This window comes from Dermacentor andersoni, chromosome 8, assembly GCF_023375885.2.
Source record: "Dermacentor andersoni chromosome 8, qqDerAnde1_hic_scaffold, whole genome shotgun sequence".
NCBI lineage: Eukaryota > Metazoa > Arthropoda > Arachnida > Ixodida > Ixodidae > Dermacentor > Dermacentor andersoni.
In genome coordinates this window covers 70,262,383-70,282,014 of record NC_092821.1, presented here as the reverse complement: position 1 = coordinate 70,282,014, position 19,632 = coordinate 70,262,383, and the positions used below count along the sequence as shown (strand labels likewise).

The following is a 19,632-nucleotide window of genomic DNA, read 5'->3' as shown; positions in this document are numbered from 1 at the left end:
CGACGCGAGCAGAACCGGGAACGAGCTCGTCTACGCCGTGCCGATGCTGTAGCCCGGGCACAAGAACAGGCTCATGCCGCCGAGCACAAGCAGCAATTGCGTACCGAGGATGCGGCAGCCTACCAAGCCGTCGTTTAATGAACCGTCGGGATTAACCCAGTGATAAACGCCGGGGCCGCACGTTTCAGCTTCGCCGGTTAACCATCTGTACGGAGTGCTTGGGCGGCGATTTTTTTCTTCTTTATTTTCTTCATTTCGTTTTGGCTAACTCAGAGAGAGCCTGTTCCAGGGCGCTGCATTATGATGCGGGTGGGAGTGCAGTCACGTATTCGCCGTATTTCGCGGGGTTATCAGTCGAAAAAAAAAAGCAGAGCGCAATTCGGACGTCGCTGAAAATACCGCAGTTAGATGCCCCTTGACTGTGCCTACAAATGCCTCACTGACACTTTGATAATTATGATAGTATGTCTCGAGTTAGATAATTACAATTACCTAATTAAATCTCACAACGAAAAGATTACTGGCACCTACTCCACTGTGCTGGAAATAATATGCACTAAGTTTTCTTCGAGTAATGCATTGCTTTTCTTAAACCTTGGTGCGTGATAGTTAATTGCGACACACCATATATTTATGACCTCTGCATGCAAGTGACGATGTTTCCATCCAATAAATGTTGGAAATTATTACGTCTTTTGTTTTAATGAGTCATTAGCTTTGCTTACTGGAAAGAGAAGCGACACTGAGACACATTTTATTTATGTGTATTTCACATGCCGTTGGTAAAAGAGTGTGCCGAAGGGGTCACTAAAGACTATGTTCTTTTTTTTTCAAGATCAGAAAGGCATGCAACGCATTTCGAAGCTAGGTGAACATAGATCAATGTATCCATTCTCTAGGCATAATCTATCCATCACTTTAGAAATAATTATTTGGCTACTTCTTTCTCTTGATATAATAAGCTTTGTCCTGTGTATATTTGAATATATTGCGTATGTGCATGGTGTTTACACCGGAAATTTAAAACAATGTTAAAGTGAGAAAATACAGAGGAGGCAGCCACCACCGGTACTTGTAATGTGCTTATTCTCTATTGTCAGGATTTGCAGAAATAAAGCAAAGTATGAATTAAAACCTGTGCACGTCTGCGCCAACAGTCAAGCAGCAAACTATTAGCCAGAATTAAATTTTAAGAGAAAAGGTCGAGGCAAGCCAAAAGAAACCTCAAATGATGTGGGTGACAAAACTCTCGCAATGACACGACGGTGGGGGGGGAGCAGGTTGAGGGTTGGCTTTGGCATCGCCGGAGGTGGGCTCGACTCCCCCCACAAAACTCCGAAGACGGGGCTCGGGCCCCAGTAGTCAGCGCCTATGCGTTCCATAGCGACACAGGGCTGAACTTATGCTGCTAATTTTTTTTCTCCACGATATGAGCATGTACTCATAGCAAAGCTATTTTTACGGAGAGTGCAACTTTATTGTAACAAGGCTTAAGTATAATGGTGTAAAAATTTGGTGTCTATACTACTTGTTGGACAAGGTTTGCCTGTAGGGCTCAATGTTCAGCAGCATTAGTGTGAACCTGCATAATAACCTATTTTCACTTTAAGCAAACACCCAGAGGAACTTCATCCTATGCAGAAAAAAGATGTTGAGAGTACTGTGCTGCAGCCTGTGCCAATGTTTTAATGTGTCTATCAGGTGAAGCAAATAGTCAACAACTCAACGAGGCTGCTCCCACATTCATTTGTCTGACAAAAACTTTTATTACTTCTTCCTTCCCTTCTTGTGCTTTGCATTTTGCGGTCGATTCCTGCCCTTGTGGTTGAGGCCACCTTTTTTCTTCGAGGACTTCTCCTTGCCATGGTGTTTCTTGCCTGCTTTCCGTCGTCTGGGGTTTTCGGAAACCCTGCAGGGATGAATAAGAATGTCAAATATTAGAAAGCATATTTCATTAGCCAAAGTGTGCTACTGGTACCTGAGCTGCATAAGTACGTTATGCAGGCTTAAAGGAATACCGACACAAAATTTTTCTGACCTGAATTTTTTTTGCTCTTTTATTTTTATGACGATGCTGTATCCTCTATAATTATGGTACAAAGTCTCAGGAATGCTGAAGAATATGCTGTCTCCTCATCCCATCGAGTGCTATGGACTCGGATTTTGACACAAAGGCCATACAGCGTGTGTAAATCTCACTGATATCTGGTACCACAAGACTGCCACAACAAATTCCATCTGCAACGAGACTCCTTTTTCATGTCCAAAGCTGCGCTAGGCTTGCCACATGTTTTCAACTGGTCGCACTAGAAGGTGACCTATCACTATCAGGGAGTTGAGGCTCCATAGTGTAATTATTGGGTCGACGGCAATCTAAAAAAACAGTAAATACTGGACAAAAATTTTCTATCAGTACTCCTTTACGTTGAACATCCCCTCCTCTCAAGCAGCTGCCTGTACATCCATCCTGCAATAGCATTTCTTGTATGTTTCAGGTGCTAGCATTCAAGAATATGAATGAAGAGGACAGCATTATACTGTGCCCTCCGATGTTATCAAAAATGTCTTCATTTTTCTCTCTCAGTCGTGGTTTACAGCAGTCCCGCTAAATGTTGGAACTAAGTGCTTTTACACATGCAGCTACAGTAGTGAGCTAACAGTGCTAATAAAGTAAAACCTCATCAATTCGGCCCTAGCTAATTTGCAAATCGGATAATTAAGACGTCCTATGGTCCTGGCAAGTGTATGCATTATTGAATGACATCAGACCCATGTTATCTTGTTAATTAGACGTACAATTGCTGATTCAGCCCACCCTTGGACCGCAGCAAGCACAGAGCGCCACAAATCTGCAATCTTGAAGAGAAAGGAAGGCACTAGGGTTCAAATGAAACGAAGCGGCGAAGTCGGCATCACTAGTCATCAGCGGAAAACGACAGGAATGCCGAAACGCTTCAAGTTTATTTGTCTTTATAGCCTCTATTCTTGCATTTCATGTTACGCATGACACTGTGTCAGGTGCATGAATTTAGACCTGCACTGTGATCACGGTTCCACCCGCAGAGGTTGTGCCTAACAGTAATTTCGTTTTGACTCGGTCAGCCCGTTGGCAGCATGGCTTTCAGAACTGCCTAGTCACCATCCATGACGACGCCGATCGTGGTTTCGTCTGCAACCAAACCGTCGTTAATGTTTTAACTCTGTGTGTGTTGTCCACGTGCCTTCAGACCTACATAGGCACCATTTCTGATAGCGGCGTCAATAGCAACCACAGTTTCATCTGCAGTGGATATGGCAACCAGCAGTTTAGTTCTGACTCAGTGCAATACATAAGCAACAGTGCAGCCTGTATGCTGGCCTCGAATCTCCTGGCTTCATCACGATACACAGACGAGGTCTGATGCCAACCAGCCAATTGGCAAAATAATAATCGTGATGCGCGGTAGCAAAAAACGTCTCGGATGACGACACAGGTTTTGCATTGCAGCCACAATGTGAAATAAGCCGCAAGGGCCTCGCTGCCATGAGCACTAATCAGAGACGAGATGACGAGAACTGCAGTTTCTGCACTGCTTTTGTTCAAAACAAACAGGATTTGCCGATTCATTTGGTAAATGAAATTGTGTTGATGTAGTAAGTAGTGCTTTGTACTAGTCCTCTTGGTACCCTCAATAATTCGACATTTGGTTAATTCGGAGATTTCTTTTTGGTCTCATGAAGTTTGCGTTAACTAGGTTAGGTGAGGCTAGGCTAGGTTAGGCCTCAGAATGGTAGATAAACCCTAATCTGCACAGTGAAAGCCCCACAAAAGGCTGGTTAACGAAGAAAAATTTTGCTGTGGCAGATGAAACAGACCTGTTCTTGCAGTTGGGAGACTACCGTAAAAACTCGCATATAATATGACGTTGATTTCCTTTCAAAATATGACATGCATAATCTCCGCCTCGTATTGTATTTTGGTACCAAAGGCTTTCCCCGCATATTTCATGCGCTCAGTCATGGTTTCAGTTTCAAAACATTGTACAAAGCAGCAGGCACCTATTGCCGTCATTGTCGGGCACTGCAATGGAAGCTCAATACCGAAACCACGATGCCCATGCCCACAGTGCGAAAACATTCGCAGAAGCCGTCGTACCCCATACCACACCAACCAACGTCCCGTTTCCCCATTGCCGAGCTGCAGAATGCCAGCTCTACAGAGGCAGCAAACGGGGAGCAGATTAGGCTGCCGAAACTGCCACAGTGGAGCAGTTCAGAGCGACCGAAGGGAAGCAGCCCGAGCTAGCGAAGACAAAAAGAACCACTTTTTGCATGCCGAGGAAAGAGACAATGTTTCTCACGTCCCAAGAATGGACCATTCCCAAAAGTGAGGAGGGCTCAGCAGCCTGTGCCTACAGTGCTCTCTGCATCTCACAGTGAACGTCGAGCTACTGCCCCAAAATGCGAGAAGATCGCTATACAGAAGGAGCAATGACGTATTTATATGAGGGCGAATCAGAAAGTATTTGCCCCTATTTTTTATTAACCAAAATAAGGTACAGTGCTCATAGAATTAAGCACAATAGGGAGCATTTAGTAGAACCCTGCATACGCGCAAAGTACTCTAGAGTGCATGTCATGTCACTAGGAATCTGGTCACCAAAGGTGACCCGGACTTCAATCTAAGTGCACGCGCCAAAATTACGTCGATGTGACACGAACAGCAGCCGGTGGACACGAAAGTATGCGCATTAATTAGCCCGAAATTGACACGTTCCATTCTGTGAGCACTGTACATACAGGTAATTACAAATATACATACTATTCTATGCACCTTACAATATTTTCCCACATAGTCCCCACGCTGGTTCCGGCATTTGTCCCATCGGAGCAATAAATTTGAGATGCCCCTTTGGTACTCGTAAAATTCATCCGGCTGACTGTGGAACCACCGTCGGACTGCTGTCTTGCCTTCATCCATGCACGTGAATTGCTGTCGTGCTACTTCTCAAAGCGAGACACCTTTCCCCGTACGTGGGCTGCATTTCTCTGTGGATTTCGATGAGCGTTTGTCCCTTGCTCCATAGAAAACGAATGACACTTCATTTCTCGTACGCTGTGGATGTGTGAAGCAGAACTGCCACCTTCAACAACTGACAACAGCGCGGTGCCACGAAGCTACCGGCAGATAAGGCCGGGCTGGTCCAGTAAAAGATTCACTGCTCGGAATGGATATGCTGACTTTGCACTTACGCCCGTAATTTCATTTAAAAAAAGATAGGGGTAAAGACTTCCTGATTTGCCCGCGTACAAGCCACATTGCGTAAGCGCACACTGACCCCACTTTGCACATTTTCATGTGTATAACAATGCTACACACACGATGATGAAACGTTGCCCGCATTTCTCTCTGCTGGCAGCCGCTTGCCCCTTCCTTTCGGTTATCGTGTGCAAGCTACTGCGGGTGCTTTTCGAGCACTTACGGTATGCAATGCATACATTACTTATGCATCCTTTACTGTACTTTTGTTCTGTTCGTTCCGTTTATCACAGATTTGCGATGCATGTAGGCCCACATCATAAGCTGCCACCTCATTACCATTGGTGAACTTACCATATGCACCTTTAGGAAGTGAGGTATATCGAACCATGGCCTCCGAGATTGCGTGTGCTGGCATGTTTTGCTCTGGCTGTCCCATTCGGTGCACTCCTCCAGCAAAATAATGTAATGCGGTGTGCACCCAGTTGCCCAGAGACTGCAATGCTAGCTGAGGGCTGCAGAGCCTGCCGAAGCGGCAGTGGAAGGCAGACCGTGCGAGATCTCAACGTGCGCATTGCCTCTGTTTTCATGTGTTGCAGAAGATTTTCACCGCCAAAGTGAAGGAGCAGCGTCCAGATCTTTCATATGCCCAGAAGGAAATTTCTATTACTGCACTTATCTGGCTTCATTTACAACGACAGGCAGGTCAACTGATCAGTTTTCCGATCAGTGCTCACTGTAAGGATAGGACATTTTGTCTGTGTTAGCATTAGGCTATTTTACACTTGTTTGCTTCCCCGCAGCGTGAAGTATCCTGATGTGGGAAGCAATAAGGGTGTTCTTCTGGCATCCTTCGTTCAAGCAATGTATAGATGGAACTTCGGATAACTTTTGGTAAATTTGAAGTGGAGTAATTTAGCATGCAATCCAATGGCAAAATGTTATCGATAATTCAGTTAGAAGCCCATAATATTCGTCAATCAGAAGTTACTTTTCAATTGAGAGCCTCGAGGCGACTGATCTTTAAAATAAATTGCGCGAATTTTCAAATTCCAGAACAGCTCCGTGTAATGGTATCATTGCCATCACAGCTGCCCACAGCGCCACAGCCCATAAAACTAAACAGTGTTGAGGCAACGCCAAATTGTTTTGTTCCTTGTCTTTTGTCGAGCATATGTCAGCCACGCATCGGGTTTATTGTGCAGGTGGTGGTTCCACGCTTCTGATTTTGAGTGTAGCCGCAACATTTGATAGCGGCAACTCCCAGCTCCTACTATGTGCTTGACCTGGCAATGAAGGTCGAGGTCTTGAAAGAAGTTGACAAGAGAGGCACTACCAAGCAAGACATTGCTCGGAAGTACGGCATCAAGCCTATCACACTCTTGAACTTCATCAGGATCAAATGCTCTAAACTGGATGCTTCGAGGATGACTAATTCAAGATGTCCAGGAAGCAAATGAGCAGCCTTGAGTTATAGAAGGCACTGCTGCTTTGGATCAGAGAACCACAGAGTAACAATATTCCTCTCAGCGATGAGGTTGTTGCAGTGAAAGCCTTATCGCTTGCAGCAATGTTGGGGATCAACAACTTCGTTTCTTCTGATGGATGGCTGACACGATTCAAACGTCGCCACAACATGATTTTTAAAGGCGTGTGGAAAGAAGGTGACAGTCAATCAGGAAACATGCGCGATGTGGAAAACAGAATAGCTTTGTGAGTATTTGAATGACCGCCAACCGGAAGATAACTTTAATGCAGACAAGACTACGCTCTTTTATTCGCTGCTACCAAAGAAGTCTCCAACATTCAAAGATGATGACTGTGCTGGGGGTGAATGAAGCAAAAAAAGGATGTCAGTTATGAACGTGGGTAATATGACTAGTACTAAATGATGTCGCCTGCTTGTGATTGGGAAGTCTAGATGATTTAAACGTGTCAAGATGCTTCCTCTGGACTATGCATTGAACAGAAAGGTGCGGATGACATCCGACATTTCTCAGAGACTGGATCAGGATACTAGATCAAAAGTTTACCTCATCAAACCGCAAGAGGTTGTTCCTTGTGGACCAGTGCAGTGCCCACATGAACGTACAGTCCTTGAGTATTATCCGTCTAGCATACCATATCTACTTGCATAATGATCCCACTTTTCTGTCTAAAAAATTGCCGCAAATTCACGTGTGCGATCATTCGTGGGTTAAATTTCCCGCGAAAAGAACAAGATTTTTTTTTTTCATCCTGCATTTGCTGCAGAATGACAACAGGTCAACAAACAGGCAGCTGCCGCTGTAACCGTGCGGGACACCAAAACAAAAATGGCAGCCGGCGGAGCAAGCCAAATGTGCCGAACGAGATTTTCTTTGTCTTTTCGTGAAACTCTATTTCAAGAGTATGTCACTGTGGACAGCACAGTCCAAACATGGAGGGCACTTAAGACGGCAAAATTGTGCAGACTCTTCAGCTCTACGAATCCATTCATGAAAGCAAATCCGATGATGATACTGAAAACAAGCCGCAACTGAAGCCTGCCAACGTAGCTGTGGGCCTCGCTATAGCGCAGCAGTTTTTTGTTGGTGAAAATAATGCGAAAGATGCGCTTGGACATGTCTACTGCTTGCAAAACTTGCTTTCCAGAGCTAGATTGGACAATTGGAAGCTGACCAAATGACAGACAATTTTTTCTGAAACGGTTGGCTTTCTTGGTGCCAATTTTGTGCTTCTTGCTTAAATTTAGGTTTTTTGCATTCCCCGTGAACTTCATATTAACGGGAGTCGACTGTATGAGGAGGAGGAGGAGGAAATAACTTTATTGAGTCCTGAGGTACCCCTCCCCACCCCCTCTTAATATAGTGGTCGGCAGGGGACTGCCGACCACTATACCTCTATGGCTCTTCTGAGAATCCAATCTATTCTAGCATAGCACAATGAGTGGAATGCTGTGATGTCAAATGTGTGCTTTTTGTCATGTGCATCACAACGCTTGCTCTTGCGCCCCTAAAATTTTCCCCACGTGTGACTGAATGCAAGGCTGGAGTCCCAAACAGAAGAACAAGGTGTCGCATGAATGTATAGATACTCCACTGAGATCTTCACTACTACCAAAGGTAACAAACAAAACAGCAGAAAGACGATGAGCAAAACATGAACAAGGTGAATGCAGGAGCCAAGGTTTCGACAAGGGGACTTGTCTTCTTCAAGGCAACACAAGACAAGTCCCCTTGTCGAAACGTTGGCTCCTGCATTCACCTTGTTCACGTTTTGGTCATAGTCTTGAATTTCGATCTCCCGCATTCCCCGTCTTTTCTCCAAAACAGCAGAAAGACACTCACTCAATCTCTTCCTGGTGAATGAACTGGTTGGCCGCCTGAAACAGAGACAAGCAAATAAAATGTGATCAACGCATCGTCAGCTTACACCTTACAGAGAACAATCAGAAATGGAGAAAGTTTAGGACATCTATAGCAGGGCTTTCTAATGCAGCTAATGTCTTCGGGCTCCTTGGATTGCTTTTTGGCTTCCCAGCATGGCCAACTAGGTTCCACTATAACAATGTTTTGCCAAAAGTTCGGCATCCAGATACAGACACAAGGAGGAGGAAATGGGAAACACAGACACAGACCATAAAGTGAAGTCTCACAGTGCAGGACAAGAAGATCAACAGCTTGACTAGTGGTAGATAAGCTCGACGGGTGGCGATGCCATTCCTGAGCATGCCCAGATAAGTTTTATGCCTACCTTCTTTTTCATTACCATACAACCTTTCAGTTGATAGTCGCCATTTGTGTTGCCCATTTCCCTCTTCCTGTGTTCCTGTCTGCATGTCTTAAGTTTTTTTTTTACATGTATCCCTACCAAGTGACTCAAATTTTGGTCGTTCTAAAAAATGTTTGGCAGCACACTATAACAGCCACATCTGACACAAAAATACTTTTATTATATCTGATATCTGTTGTCCCCACACAGTCATTAGATGCTGATATTGGTGGAAAACCTATTACATTTACTTTGTCACATCTGATAATTCGTCATACAGTCAAACCCGGCTATATCGAACTCGCAAAAAAACGCCTATCAGTTCGATATAGAGCATAATTCGATATAAGCCTGCTAAATAATTGGATGTCATAAAAGCACATACCATTTATAACATAATTTTATTGAGGAAACTAGCTTAGTTTGGCATAAATTAGTCCTGCATTTTCTTCTGCTTGGGCAATTTCGCTACCTGCGACGCACGCACTTCCCCACGTTGTCTAAGGAGTCGGAGCAGCTGAGGCCGCAACCTTCCGCATTCGCGCAGAAGCGCCGGACTAATGCGAGTGCACCAATCACTTCGGAGGATATGGGCAAAGGACCGTAGTTGCTTTCCTCAATGTGCCTACTGTCATTTGTGCTCGGTACGATGTCGGCGATGTAGTCTTCGTTTCCGGGCTCTACCGTGGTCGCGACACCATCATCTGCATTCGCAAACTCGTCCACCGTTGATTCGAATGTCCCGGACGTTTTGTCAGCTAGCTCCAAACTTCGGCAACACCGGCAACGGCTTCGTCGCATTCATCAGAATTTACAGTCCTCACCGAGCACGCGGAAACTGGCACGTATGAAGAACCCCTCGTACACGGCCGTGCGTATGCGTCGGGCGCCATGGGCACCGGGTTGCGAGTCTGGCCACTTTAGCCCTAATCGTGCCGAGAGTGCTCCTCGGAATCTTGCACGCTGCGGGGACATCCAACTACTCATCGCGTTCGACGCGATTTATGATTTCGAGCTTCACGACGAAAGGCGAATTCTGCCGCTTCATCACGGCAACACTGCGGGAGAAGGCCCACAAGGCGCAAACACGATAAACCAGAGAAGCAGCCAGACAACTCGCACTTTCGCCATCTTGCACGAAAAGAGCACAAGAGCTTCTGATTGGCTGTCTGAGCAAGCGCTGTAGGCAGGCCAGGATCATCTTTTGCTGGGGAGTGTCGCTAGATAGTGATCTAAAGAAAGGAAGGACGCTTGATTCTGCAACCCGTGTGGGAGCACGGCGAAGCGTCGTCAGGGGAGAGGGGTGGCAAGTGAAAGATGATAGAAAAAGAGGGAGGATGGTGGCCTAATAGACTCCACTATGCGCGACACGGGGAGTGTCGACGGCTCGCCCGAACAGCCCGAGATAGCGCAGTCACGGTACGGAGAGCGGTTGCATGGAGCCGCGCCGCCGGGTTTCCCCGCTACCGCGAGGGAAAGCCAACCTCTGGGGGCACTTTTCCGCCGCTTGACGTTCGATATATCGGGAGTCACTGCAATATTTGTTCGATGTAAGCGTAATTTTTGCTATATATACTCATTGTAACTATACCGTGACCAGAAATTGTTCGATATATAGAATAATTCGATGTAAACGGGTTCGATATAGTCGGGTTCGACTGTAGTACCAAAGCACTCTGAATTAACAATCAGTATCTTCTGAATGGTAGGACGCATTAGTCAAAACCTCACTGTTCAGTCCTTACTGAAGCTGAATTGAGCTGTCCTGCTGTAACTTGCGCTAGCACGACACAGTTTAATATTTGTTGTGTAAGTAAATGCAGGTCGTGAGCTTTCTCCATAAAACGGATCTTCTTAATCTGCATCTCACTCCTGCATAAGATGGGTGTTCTCGGTAAATTTCTTCTTCTTTCTGTCATTTCATTCTGGCTCTCCGCTTCTTTTACATCTAAGGACTAACTTCGTTTTGGGCACACCTGAAACAAACATCCCGGCTTCTTGGTCTTCCTTAGCGGTGGTTGTCTTCCCTATCGAAAAAACCCATAAGTCCCATATCGAACAATCCCTAATGAACATAGGTGGGGATGGGGGAGGGCAGCACACAGGTACGGTATATACTCGTGTAATGGCCACACCCAGAACTTTGTAAAAAATATTCCCCAAGTAATCAGAAGAGTACAGGCTTGGGCTGGTTGGTAATGCATAGTTACACTGGAAGCATAATGCGGGAAAGACGATCGACAAAGACTAGACAGGACAAGCGCTTGTCCTGTCTAGTCTTTGTCGATCGTCTTTCCTGCGCTATGCTTCCAGTGTCCCCAAGTAATACGTTTAAAAATTATCCACGTATAAGCCACACTCTTGATTTTTGAGCAGGTTGGCTGTGTTATCTGTTGTGTAGTGCAAGAATTCCAAAGCTTTCTTTTTTCATCAGTGACAAAACAAGGCAGCCATGCCAAGTTTTCGGCACCTCCAGGTAGCAAAAGCATGGCCTCCGAGATTTAGCGGTTGCCTCCGAGATGTTGCCGTCGCCAGTCTGTGGGGCGTCACAATTTATTCCAACCAGCAGGTGACAGGCTATGAGAATAGCCAGGAATAGCCAGAGCCAGTACAAGCAAGTACTGTCGTTCAATAAACGCAAATGACACCGAAAATATTTGTTTTTAACTTGTCTTTTTCTCCGTGTAATGGCCGCAGCCCCGATTTTCACCCCAAATCTCAGAAAAATACCTGTGGCCATTACACGAGTATACACGGTATTGTATGGCATAAATTTGATGTGGCTACATGATTATATGAGCATAAGGGCATCTCATATAAAAACCCATAATGTTCTCATATAGCATCATATGAGAGCATGCCCCATAATATTACGGATCATACGGGATTTCATACGGGATACCCATACGTTCATATAATCATCTGGGATTTGCCCCATATGATATGTGCAAACATATGTTTTTATATAGGACCCCCATATGTCCATAAGCAATTATTGGATATGGGGCTTATGTTTGTTTATAGGCTTTTTACGTCTTCTTGGACTCTTGATTCAGTGTTGCCACTAACATCAATACAAGTGCTCCTGTTTTGTTTTCTTAATTTTGCTCATGGGTGCATTTTAGGTGCACATATCAGCACGCTCATGCATGAGTGCAATCATGTTGACCCCAGTCACGCCAGAGTGAGTGAGAAATAGGAACAATGCGAACATGTGTTGAGCGTGCACAGGATTGGGTTCCAGTACGCGTGAGTGTTTACCTAATTTTGCTGAGACATGGTTAACTGCATTCACAATGCCTACCACATTTGGTCAACTATTTTTTTTTTTTCAGGCTGGCAGTACCATCTCTTGGTAAGGCTCACAGACAGAAAGGCTCCATTTGTGCAGTAGAAAATGGCAGCCACCTCAGAATAAAATCACCTTTTGATTACGTTGAAGATGAATGGCCTATTAAGACTAACAGAAAAGGCGCTTTGCCAAGGAATGGAAAACATGGTAATTCTTTTCTGACGTGTTGGGGTGTCTCAGGGGCCCGGCAAAACACAAGGGGAGTAGTGGGTAGTGACATCGTCCAACCTCTTCTCTTGTGTTCTACTTGCCATGTATGAAAAAAGAAAGTCATTATCACAGGATGTTGACAGCATGCATTTTGTCAATTTCATTTGCTTTGCTATTCTGTATGATTTCAGTGTGCATTGCGCTTGAGCAAACTGGCACCTACCTTGAAAGGTAAACTATACCCTGTGAATAATTTTAGCTGCACGCGTTTCTTCATATAGTTTTGCACCCAATAACACAAAAAGAAAGCATGGACTACACAGCCCAGCAACAAGCAGTAATAAGTAGTCAAGGATGTCGAAAGGTTCGGCAGCGTGATAAGATAGGCAAACGAAATCGGCAACCACAAGATGTAGTTGGCTGATGCAAGCACAACTAAAGATTGCAGGGAGAATCCTTAGTCCTGCAGCAGGCATTAAACAAGGCCACTGCTGCAGCTGAAGAAGGGGCATGCTTACCTTCTTCAGTTTTGTAAGAAAGAACAGGAACAGAGACAGCAGCGGAGGTTAGAAATTGGAGTCACCCATTGCCAAACCCTCCGAGAATATGTGCGGTGGCACACAGGGTGGGTGGAAGACTGATGTGATTAAAATGAATGCACAGAAATGATTTAGAAAAAAAAAGGAAGAAAGCCCTTAAGAGCAAAGTGTAGTAGAGGTGAAGTGATGAGAATCAAGAAATTTGCAGGGATGGGATACAGTCAGCTGACACATGACATGGGCAATCGAAAATCACTGGAAGGGGCATTCGTCCTATAGTGGCCTTAGAAAGGCCAACGTCGATGACTGGTTATTGCAAGCCAGAGAAAAACGGCGGCAGGGGTTCTGCCAGCGCTATTGCTCACCCGCTTGACATCGAGCTTGGGTTTCTTGCGCTGCATTTCGTTGAACACCTTCAACTGAGCATCCCGCTCCTTCCTGCTGTCTCCAAAGTTGGGCTCAAACTGTTAAAGAAAAGAAGAACAAGCACATCAATCACTACTCTCAGCGTTAGAGAGACACCACGTGACGTGAGGGCACTCTGGTGCCCTGGCATCAATGAATTTCTGAACCAAAATGGAGCACTGACCTACTGTAGCTGATGCACACAAGCGAAACAGCGCAAAGGACGGGACAAGCAAGAACACTGACGACAAAGTTCTCTGCTGTGCGGTTTGTGTTCTCACTTGTACTGCCCTTTCACACTGTATTGGCTACAGAATAATTTCATGCGACACCAAATCTAATGGGCTATGATAGTGGGCAGGGGGCTCCGTTATCTCAGCCACCTGGGATTCTTTTACTGTGCGCCTAAACTGACAAGCATGGGCGTTTTTGCATTCTGCTCCCATCGGAATACGGCCACCACATTTGGAAATCAAGCCTCGTTATCACAAGCAGAACACAATGGCCACAGAGATACTGCAGTAGGTAAGAATGTTCTGGGCAACGTCGCAATTTTTCCAGCAAGTTTTCAGACTTGCTTAGCATTAAAAATGCATTTACAATTGGATCCCACAATAACGAAAGCCAGAGACAACGAAATTCTCGCCGCAACGAAATATTTTCGTATCCCTACCGAATGCCAATAGAATTCAATGCATTTCAAATCTTTATACAATGAATGGTGATTAAATTGCTATCCCGCATCGACTTAATGTGCCGGAGCGTTATTCCCCATATTATCTACATGCAGAAAGCTAACTGCACAATAAAAATGCTGAAACGCATTCACTGTCCACTTGAATCCCACTTCCGTAGCTGCCGCCATCTTTGTTTACAAAAATAGCAAAGCATCGAAAGCAACTGGAGGCACCGGTAACACATCATGGCCACCATCTTGTTTGCTGTTATCCTGTTTCTACCTGTTTCAAATGCGTTTTTAAAAGTGTGTGCATCCCATGTAAGAAGGAAGTTTATTATTGCCAGGAGTTTGCACTAATTACGGAATAAGAACCTTGTCATTTACAGCCATCTCATTATGGAACTCTTTGCCACCCAACCTAAAGTCATTGTCTAACCTTCATACATTTAAGAAAAGTTCTGAAATCATTCCCTCTGTCATCTTAGTCTTTTGTTACCATGTCCAGTCCTTATTACCTTTTATTATTATGTGGATTCTTTCATTTTATGTATTCATCACTGCGTGTCTTATTTTTTAAAGCTATGATTTTGTTGTATTTTGTTGCAACTACTATTACTACACCATAAGTGTTACTTTGTTTCTCTTGTTACTTAGCCATGTATTCTTAATCCTTGTACTTTTCATCATGGTTGCGCCTAAAGTCTTCAGACTATGGGATCTTAGCCTGTAAAATTATTTTTACATGATCTGTACCGTTGCTCTCACGCTAATAAATTAGAAATTCTGAAAACGAACACTTTGTTTGTTTGTTTGTTATTGTTTTTAGGGGGGACTCAAGGGGGGTGGTTCTGAGGCAAAGTGACGCAGGTTGCCCTGGAAACAGGAATGTGATTAGCACATTGACATGGCCACTCTGCTGGCCTGAGAACAACAAGCTTGTCTAAAACTACCAGTGCTCTGGGTCCTCCTCACCGCGCTGCAGTTCGATTGTTCACATCATCTATCATGACCCGAAAAGCGGTTTGCAATATTTGAAATGTAGCATGTACTAGTAAGCCGGGACTTCTGAAAAATTCTTATCATCCTGAAATTTGTTATCAGACATGATTGACTTCCACACGCTGCCCATTCACATGGCGCATTTTCAAGTTTCGTCAGGGGGAGCCAGAAATGGGCTTCCTGGCAAATGGCAGACAGCAACTGATGTTTTCAATGAATATACACATTAATGAACTTTAACAGTATACACCTACAGCATGCATATACATAAAGACAGCCATCTCAGGCTGTGGCATTGCTAGAGTAGGCAGCACGAAGTGCCGGTGCCGTGACGCATCCACTCTTGCTCTCACCATCATTTACGCCAAGCACGTCTAAACCACAGCAAGGAATCTGATGACAGGTACAAGTACGCTGATTTCAGTATTCGTCAAAGCAAAATCTTATGTCCACAACTGAATTGCAACATTGCAATTTAGCTACATAACATTGCAGACATTTAGATAAACATTTTTTATGTGAATATTATGTATAATAACATTTATAATGATGCTGTGAAAAAGTTGTTTGGAGAGACACTAAAAAGAAACACTTAGTCAGTTTGAACTGACTTTCAAATCTGTACTGTTAATTTTGTGCCAGTAGGTTGAGTTGTAGAAAAACAAAATAAGGTCAAAGCTCTCTCCATCAAATTTTGTGCCAGAAAACTAAGTGCGGGTACCTCAGAGTAACATCACAAATTTTAAAGAATTTCTTTGGTTATTGGAGAGTTGCAGCCCAGTAAAAGTTCATGAAACTGCCAAGTTAAGTCTTTGGCTTTCTTAGAATACGATGTAGTCAATCTCTACTGATAAAAACTAAGCTAGACCAGAGCAGATGCTTCCGGAATTCCACGATTTCAGAAAGAGCTGGTGCCGAAACTTCAAGGTTTTATTTGTTTGCAACTTTTCTGGCTTACTGTGGTGCTTGCCATAAGAGTGGCTTCTTTTGGCATTGTAGAAAGGGTAATTTACTCACACAACTCAAACAACTAAAGCTGCGAAAGCTTGAGTAAATAACGACAGCAACACACCTTGCGCTTGGCGCGCCGAACTTTGACATTCTTCTCTTCCTTGAGGGTGCCGGCAAACTTGCCGTGTGATGCTGTCGCCGCCTTGGCAACAGTCACTGCCTTGGAGACCTGCAACCAGTGGCAGACCCCAGAATTGGAAACCATGCACAGATCACTCGAGACTATGCAAAACTTATTTCGACGGCTGCTCGTAATAGCCACTGTCCACAGCACCGAGTACTCCGATGCACCATTATGCAAAAAAAGGTGAGGTGTGCAGACAGGACACAAGAGAAGAGAAGTGGACAACAGAAGTGTTGCCCACTTCTCTTCTCTTGTGTCCTATCTGCACGCCTCACCTTTTTTGCATAATGAATCCTTACCAACTAGCTCAGCTTTCTGTCGTTCTAAGCTCCATTGCACCGCTGGTTGCCTGAATGCTTCAGGGGGACAGTTCATGATAAAGATCCTCAGCAATATCTATGGATCTGCAAAATTATTGTTGTATTTTTTTTTATTATTCATCATAATTATAGGGCGCAAGTCACTCGAAAAATCTCGCAGGCTATGATTGATATGGAAGACAAAAGCGTACTGCATGTTCATCTGGTACGTAGAAGACACGCTATAATTATTTTATGCCCAGTTCAATTTCCCGGGCCCATACTAAACACACGACATGAACACGATAAAACAAGCTCACCTCATCCTTGTTCAGATTTTCGGTCGGCAGGAACAGGTTCTTCGGCACTGCGTTGTGGGAAAGAATGTACGGTATGTTAGATGTAAGACAGTGGTGTTAAAAGTGTAACCCAGTAGAACAAGAGGTATGAAATTTCTACTGCATCGTTGTATGTACACACTAGTGAGCAAATTCTAAAACAGTAGAACCTTGATATAACAAAATAAATTATGTCAGCTGCTTTCATTTCCCGTGCTTACTATCATTTAAAAGCATTTACTTTCTTCTGTGATAATTATTTTGATCTGCAGTTTCGACATTGCTAAGTTTATGCGTATCAGATGCACTTTTGTGACAAGCAAAATGGAAAGCCATCATCCAAAACAAAACTCATCATTTGCATGTGTATTTTCATTTGCAAATGTTTCGGATTAGTGGTGCGCATAAGCAGATCCCCGCACTGTGGAAATTTATGCTATGCGAAGCATTTTTCTGGTAGCTGGCTCTCTAGCATCATTTGGTGTTCCACAAAGTGTTACCAGATGATGTAACATGCCTGTGTAATGCCAACAAAGGTTTGTGCGTGATGACAATGGCACTGACAATGACGGCGGCAAGGTGATTAACTTATTGTAAGTACCGTAGTGAAGAAATTTTACAACTTCTGCCGTTACGACCTGGACCAATTCCAAAGGCAGTTCATTGTCACATAGCACCTCTAAGAGCCAGCTGCCACAAGGGAAGGAGGTAAAAAATGACCCACTGTTGCTTTTGATAAGCAACATGTTGCTAAGCAGCAACGGCGCATGCAAGCAGTGGCCTGCACAAGGGATGGAGAGTGATAAGGTTGTTATTCACTCGTTCCATGCATGCATTGTGGAAAACAGCATAGTAGTAGCTGCAGACACACTCGATCCCACTGATATGTTAAACAAAAAAAGGCGTTTAATAAAGCTGGCTTGAGCTGGAAAGGCCCTGCCAGTAGTTTTTCCTTAATGCTCACCCACGGACCTCTTGTTGACCCACACGGGCCTTGCGACAAGAACACCACCATTGCTAGGGGAGCCTAGTTCAAACACTCCTATTGGACACGTAAATTTGCACGCAACTGTTTACAGCCAAGTTGTTAAGTGGAGTTTCGCAACCATTTCGCCGCCGTCCGCGCAGCAGCCAATGGCATGCGCGCTTTAGCCCTCGTGATTTGAATGCGCTGCTCTGGCCAATCAACACTCCGCATCATATCACGAGAAAACGTCAATATCGCCTCAACCGCACCACCGATGCCATTTTGCAAGGTGGCAAAACAGAGACAAAGAATTTACAGACAAAACAACACCAAGATGGCGCAGCAAGGCCACATGGGCCGAGAATGGCACGCGCGTGAAGTTTGTCTTCATTTCAGCATTTGCGAATGTTTTGTGGGCCACGGTGGCCGCAAAAGTAGCCTTTCTTTTTATTTTGCAGTTGAATTAGGTGCTGATAATGACAGAACAGGCAGTTTATGAGACATACAACCCAAAAATATTGTTTTTCAAAAATCGACTTTTTCGGTTTTCGAGGGCTGCATCCCCCCTTAACAGGAGTTTCGCACCCATTTTGTGTGACGGTGTGCTCGGTATGAAACGTCACTCAAAGAATAGCCACCAATCCAACCTATGCGAAAGCCCGGAATTTCCACTTTCAGACTCAATGATTGTAATACAGTAAAACCTTGTTAAACCATACCCGCTTAAGCAGTAGTTTCGTTATAAAATAGTAAAGTGAAATCCCCGACTCAGTGGCCATAGAACATAATGTGTTTTGTATCCACATAAACCGTGCCAGCTCATTGCGTACATATCGGCTAACACGTAGTGTTTCCACTTCAGATAAAAAAAAGACGCCAGGTGCTCAGCATAGAAAAAAAATTAGGCATTGTTTAAAAAAAAATTATGGGGTTTTACGTGCCAAAACCACTTTCTTATTATGAGGCACGCCGTAGTGGAGGACTCCGAAAATTTCGACCACCTGGGGTTCTTTAACCTGCACCTAAATCTAAGTACATGGGTGTCTTCGCATTTCGCCCCTATCGAAATGTGGCCGCCGCGGCAGGGATTCGATCCCGCGACCTCGTGCTCAGCAGCCCAACACCGTAGCCACTGAGCAACCACGGCCGGTATTAGGCACTCTTTGTGCTATCGAACGTGACATGAGGAAGTCGGCACTGGCACATGACAGGGATCTACTGTTGGCTACGGAGTGCGGCATTTTGAATGGGAAGAAGTTGCTTGGCAGCGCTGCTGCGACCGCGAAGGGATGTCGGCTACGAGGTTCGACTTTTCGCCATCGTTGCCTCTGTTCTTGCCGAAGTGTTGCTTAGCAACAGTGATGAGGATGACACGCAAAGTGACAGCACGACCGATTCAGGCCCGACAGTGGCAGAAGCTGCGCGTTACGTCAGCCTCATGAATGCAATCGTCGCTACAAAAACAGCACTCCGCAATGAAAAAGGCGCCCGGTGACATCTGCAGTGCTACGGTGCCCGTGCACAGAGAATATGCAACGCCAAGGAGGAATCTGCCATGCGAGTGTTAGCTCAGAAGATGGGCCTGGCTGAAAAGCTGGCTTGCAGCTACAGTAAGTATGAGGCTGCAGTCGTCGCTGCTAGGCCGCCGCGGCGTCAAAATAAAATAACACTTTTGTTGCGCGAAGTGAATAAATACTGCATGTTTTTTCCCCCTTTCATCGGACTCTCTCTGATTTCCATTTTTGACAGGTAAGCGGGCGATCTCATGCTATTTCGG

At 44.8% G+C, this 19,632-nt stretch overlaps 1 protein-coding gene across 1 annotated transcript in view; it reads right to left on the bottom strand.

Annotated features, from left to right (window-relative positions):
- Positions 1–1,742: 1,742 nt before the first annotated feature.
- The window catches only part of LOC126538869 (ribosome biogenesis regulatory protein homolog), a 35,746-nt gene continuing 17,856 nt past the window's right edge, over positions 1,743–19,632 (bottom strand). Inside the window, exons 8-12 of the mRNA XM_050185594.3 lie at positions 16,871–16,917; positions 16,189–16,296; positions 13,399–13,497; positions 8,569–8,603; positions 1,743–1,909 (exon numbers count right to left, since the gene is read on the bottom strand). Coding sequence (XP_050041551.1) covers positions 1,768–1,909; positions 8,569–8,603; positions 13,399–13,497; positions 16,189–16,296; positions 16,871–16,917 — 431 coding nt within the window. The 3' untranslated portion in view covers positions 1,743–1,767. The remainder of the gene's footprint in view (positions 1,910–8,568; positions 8,604–13,398; positions 13,498–16,188; positions 16,297–16,870; positions 16,918–19,632) is intronic.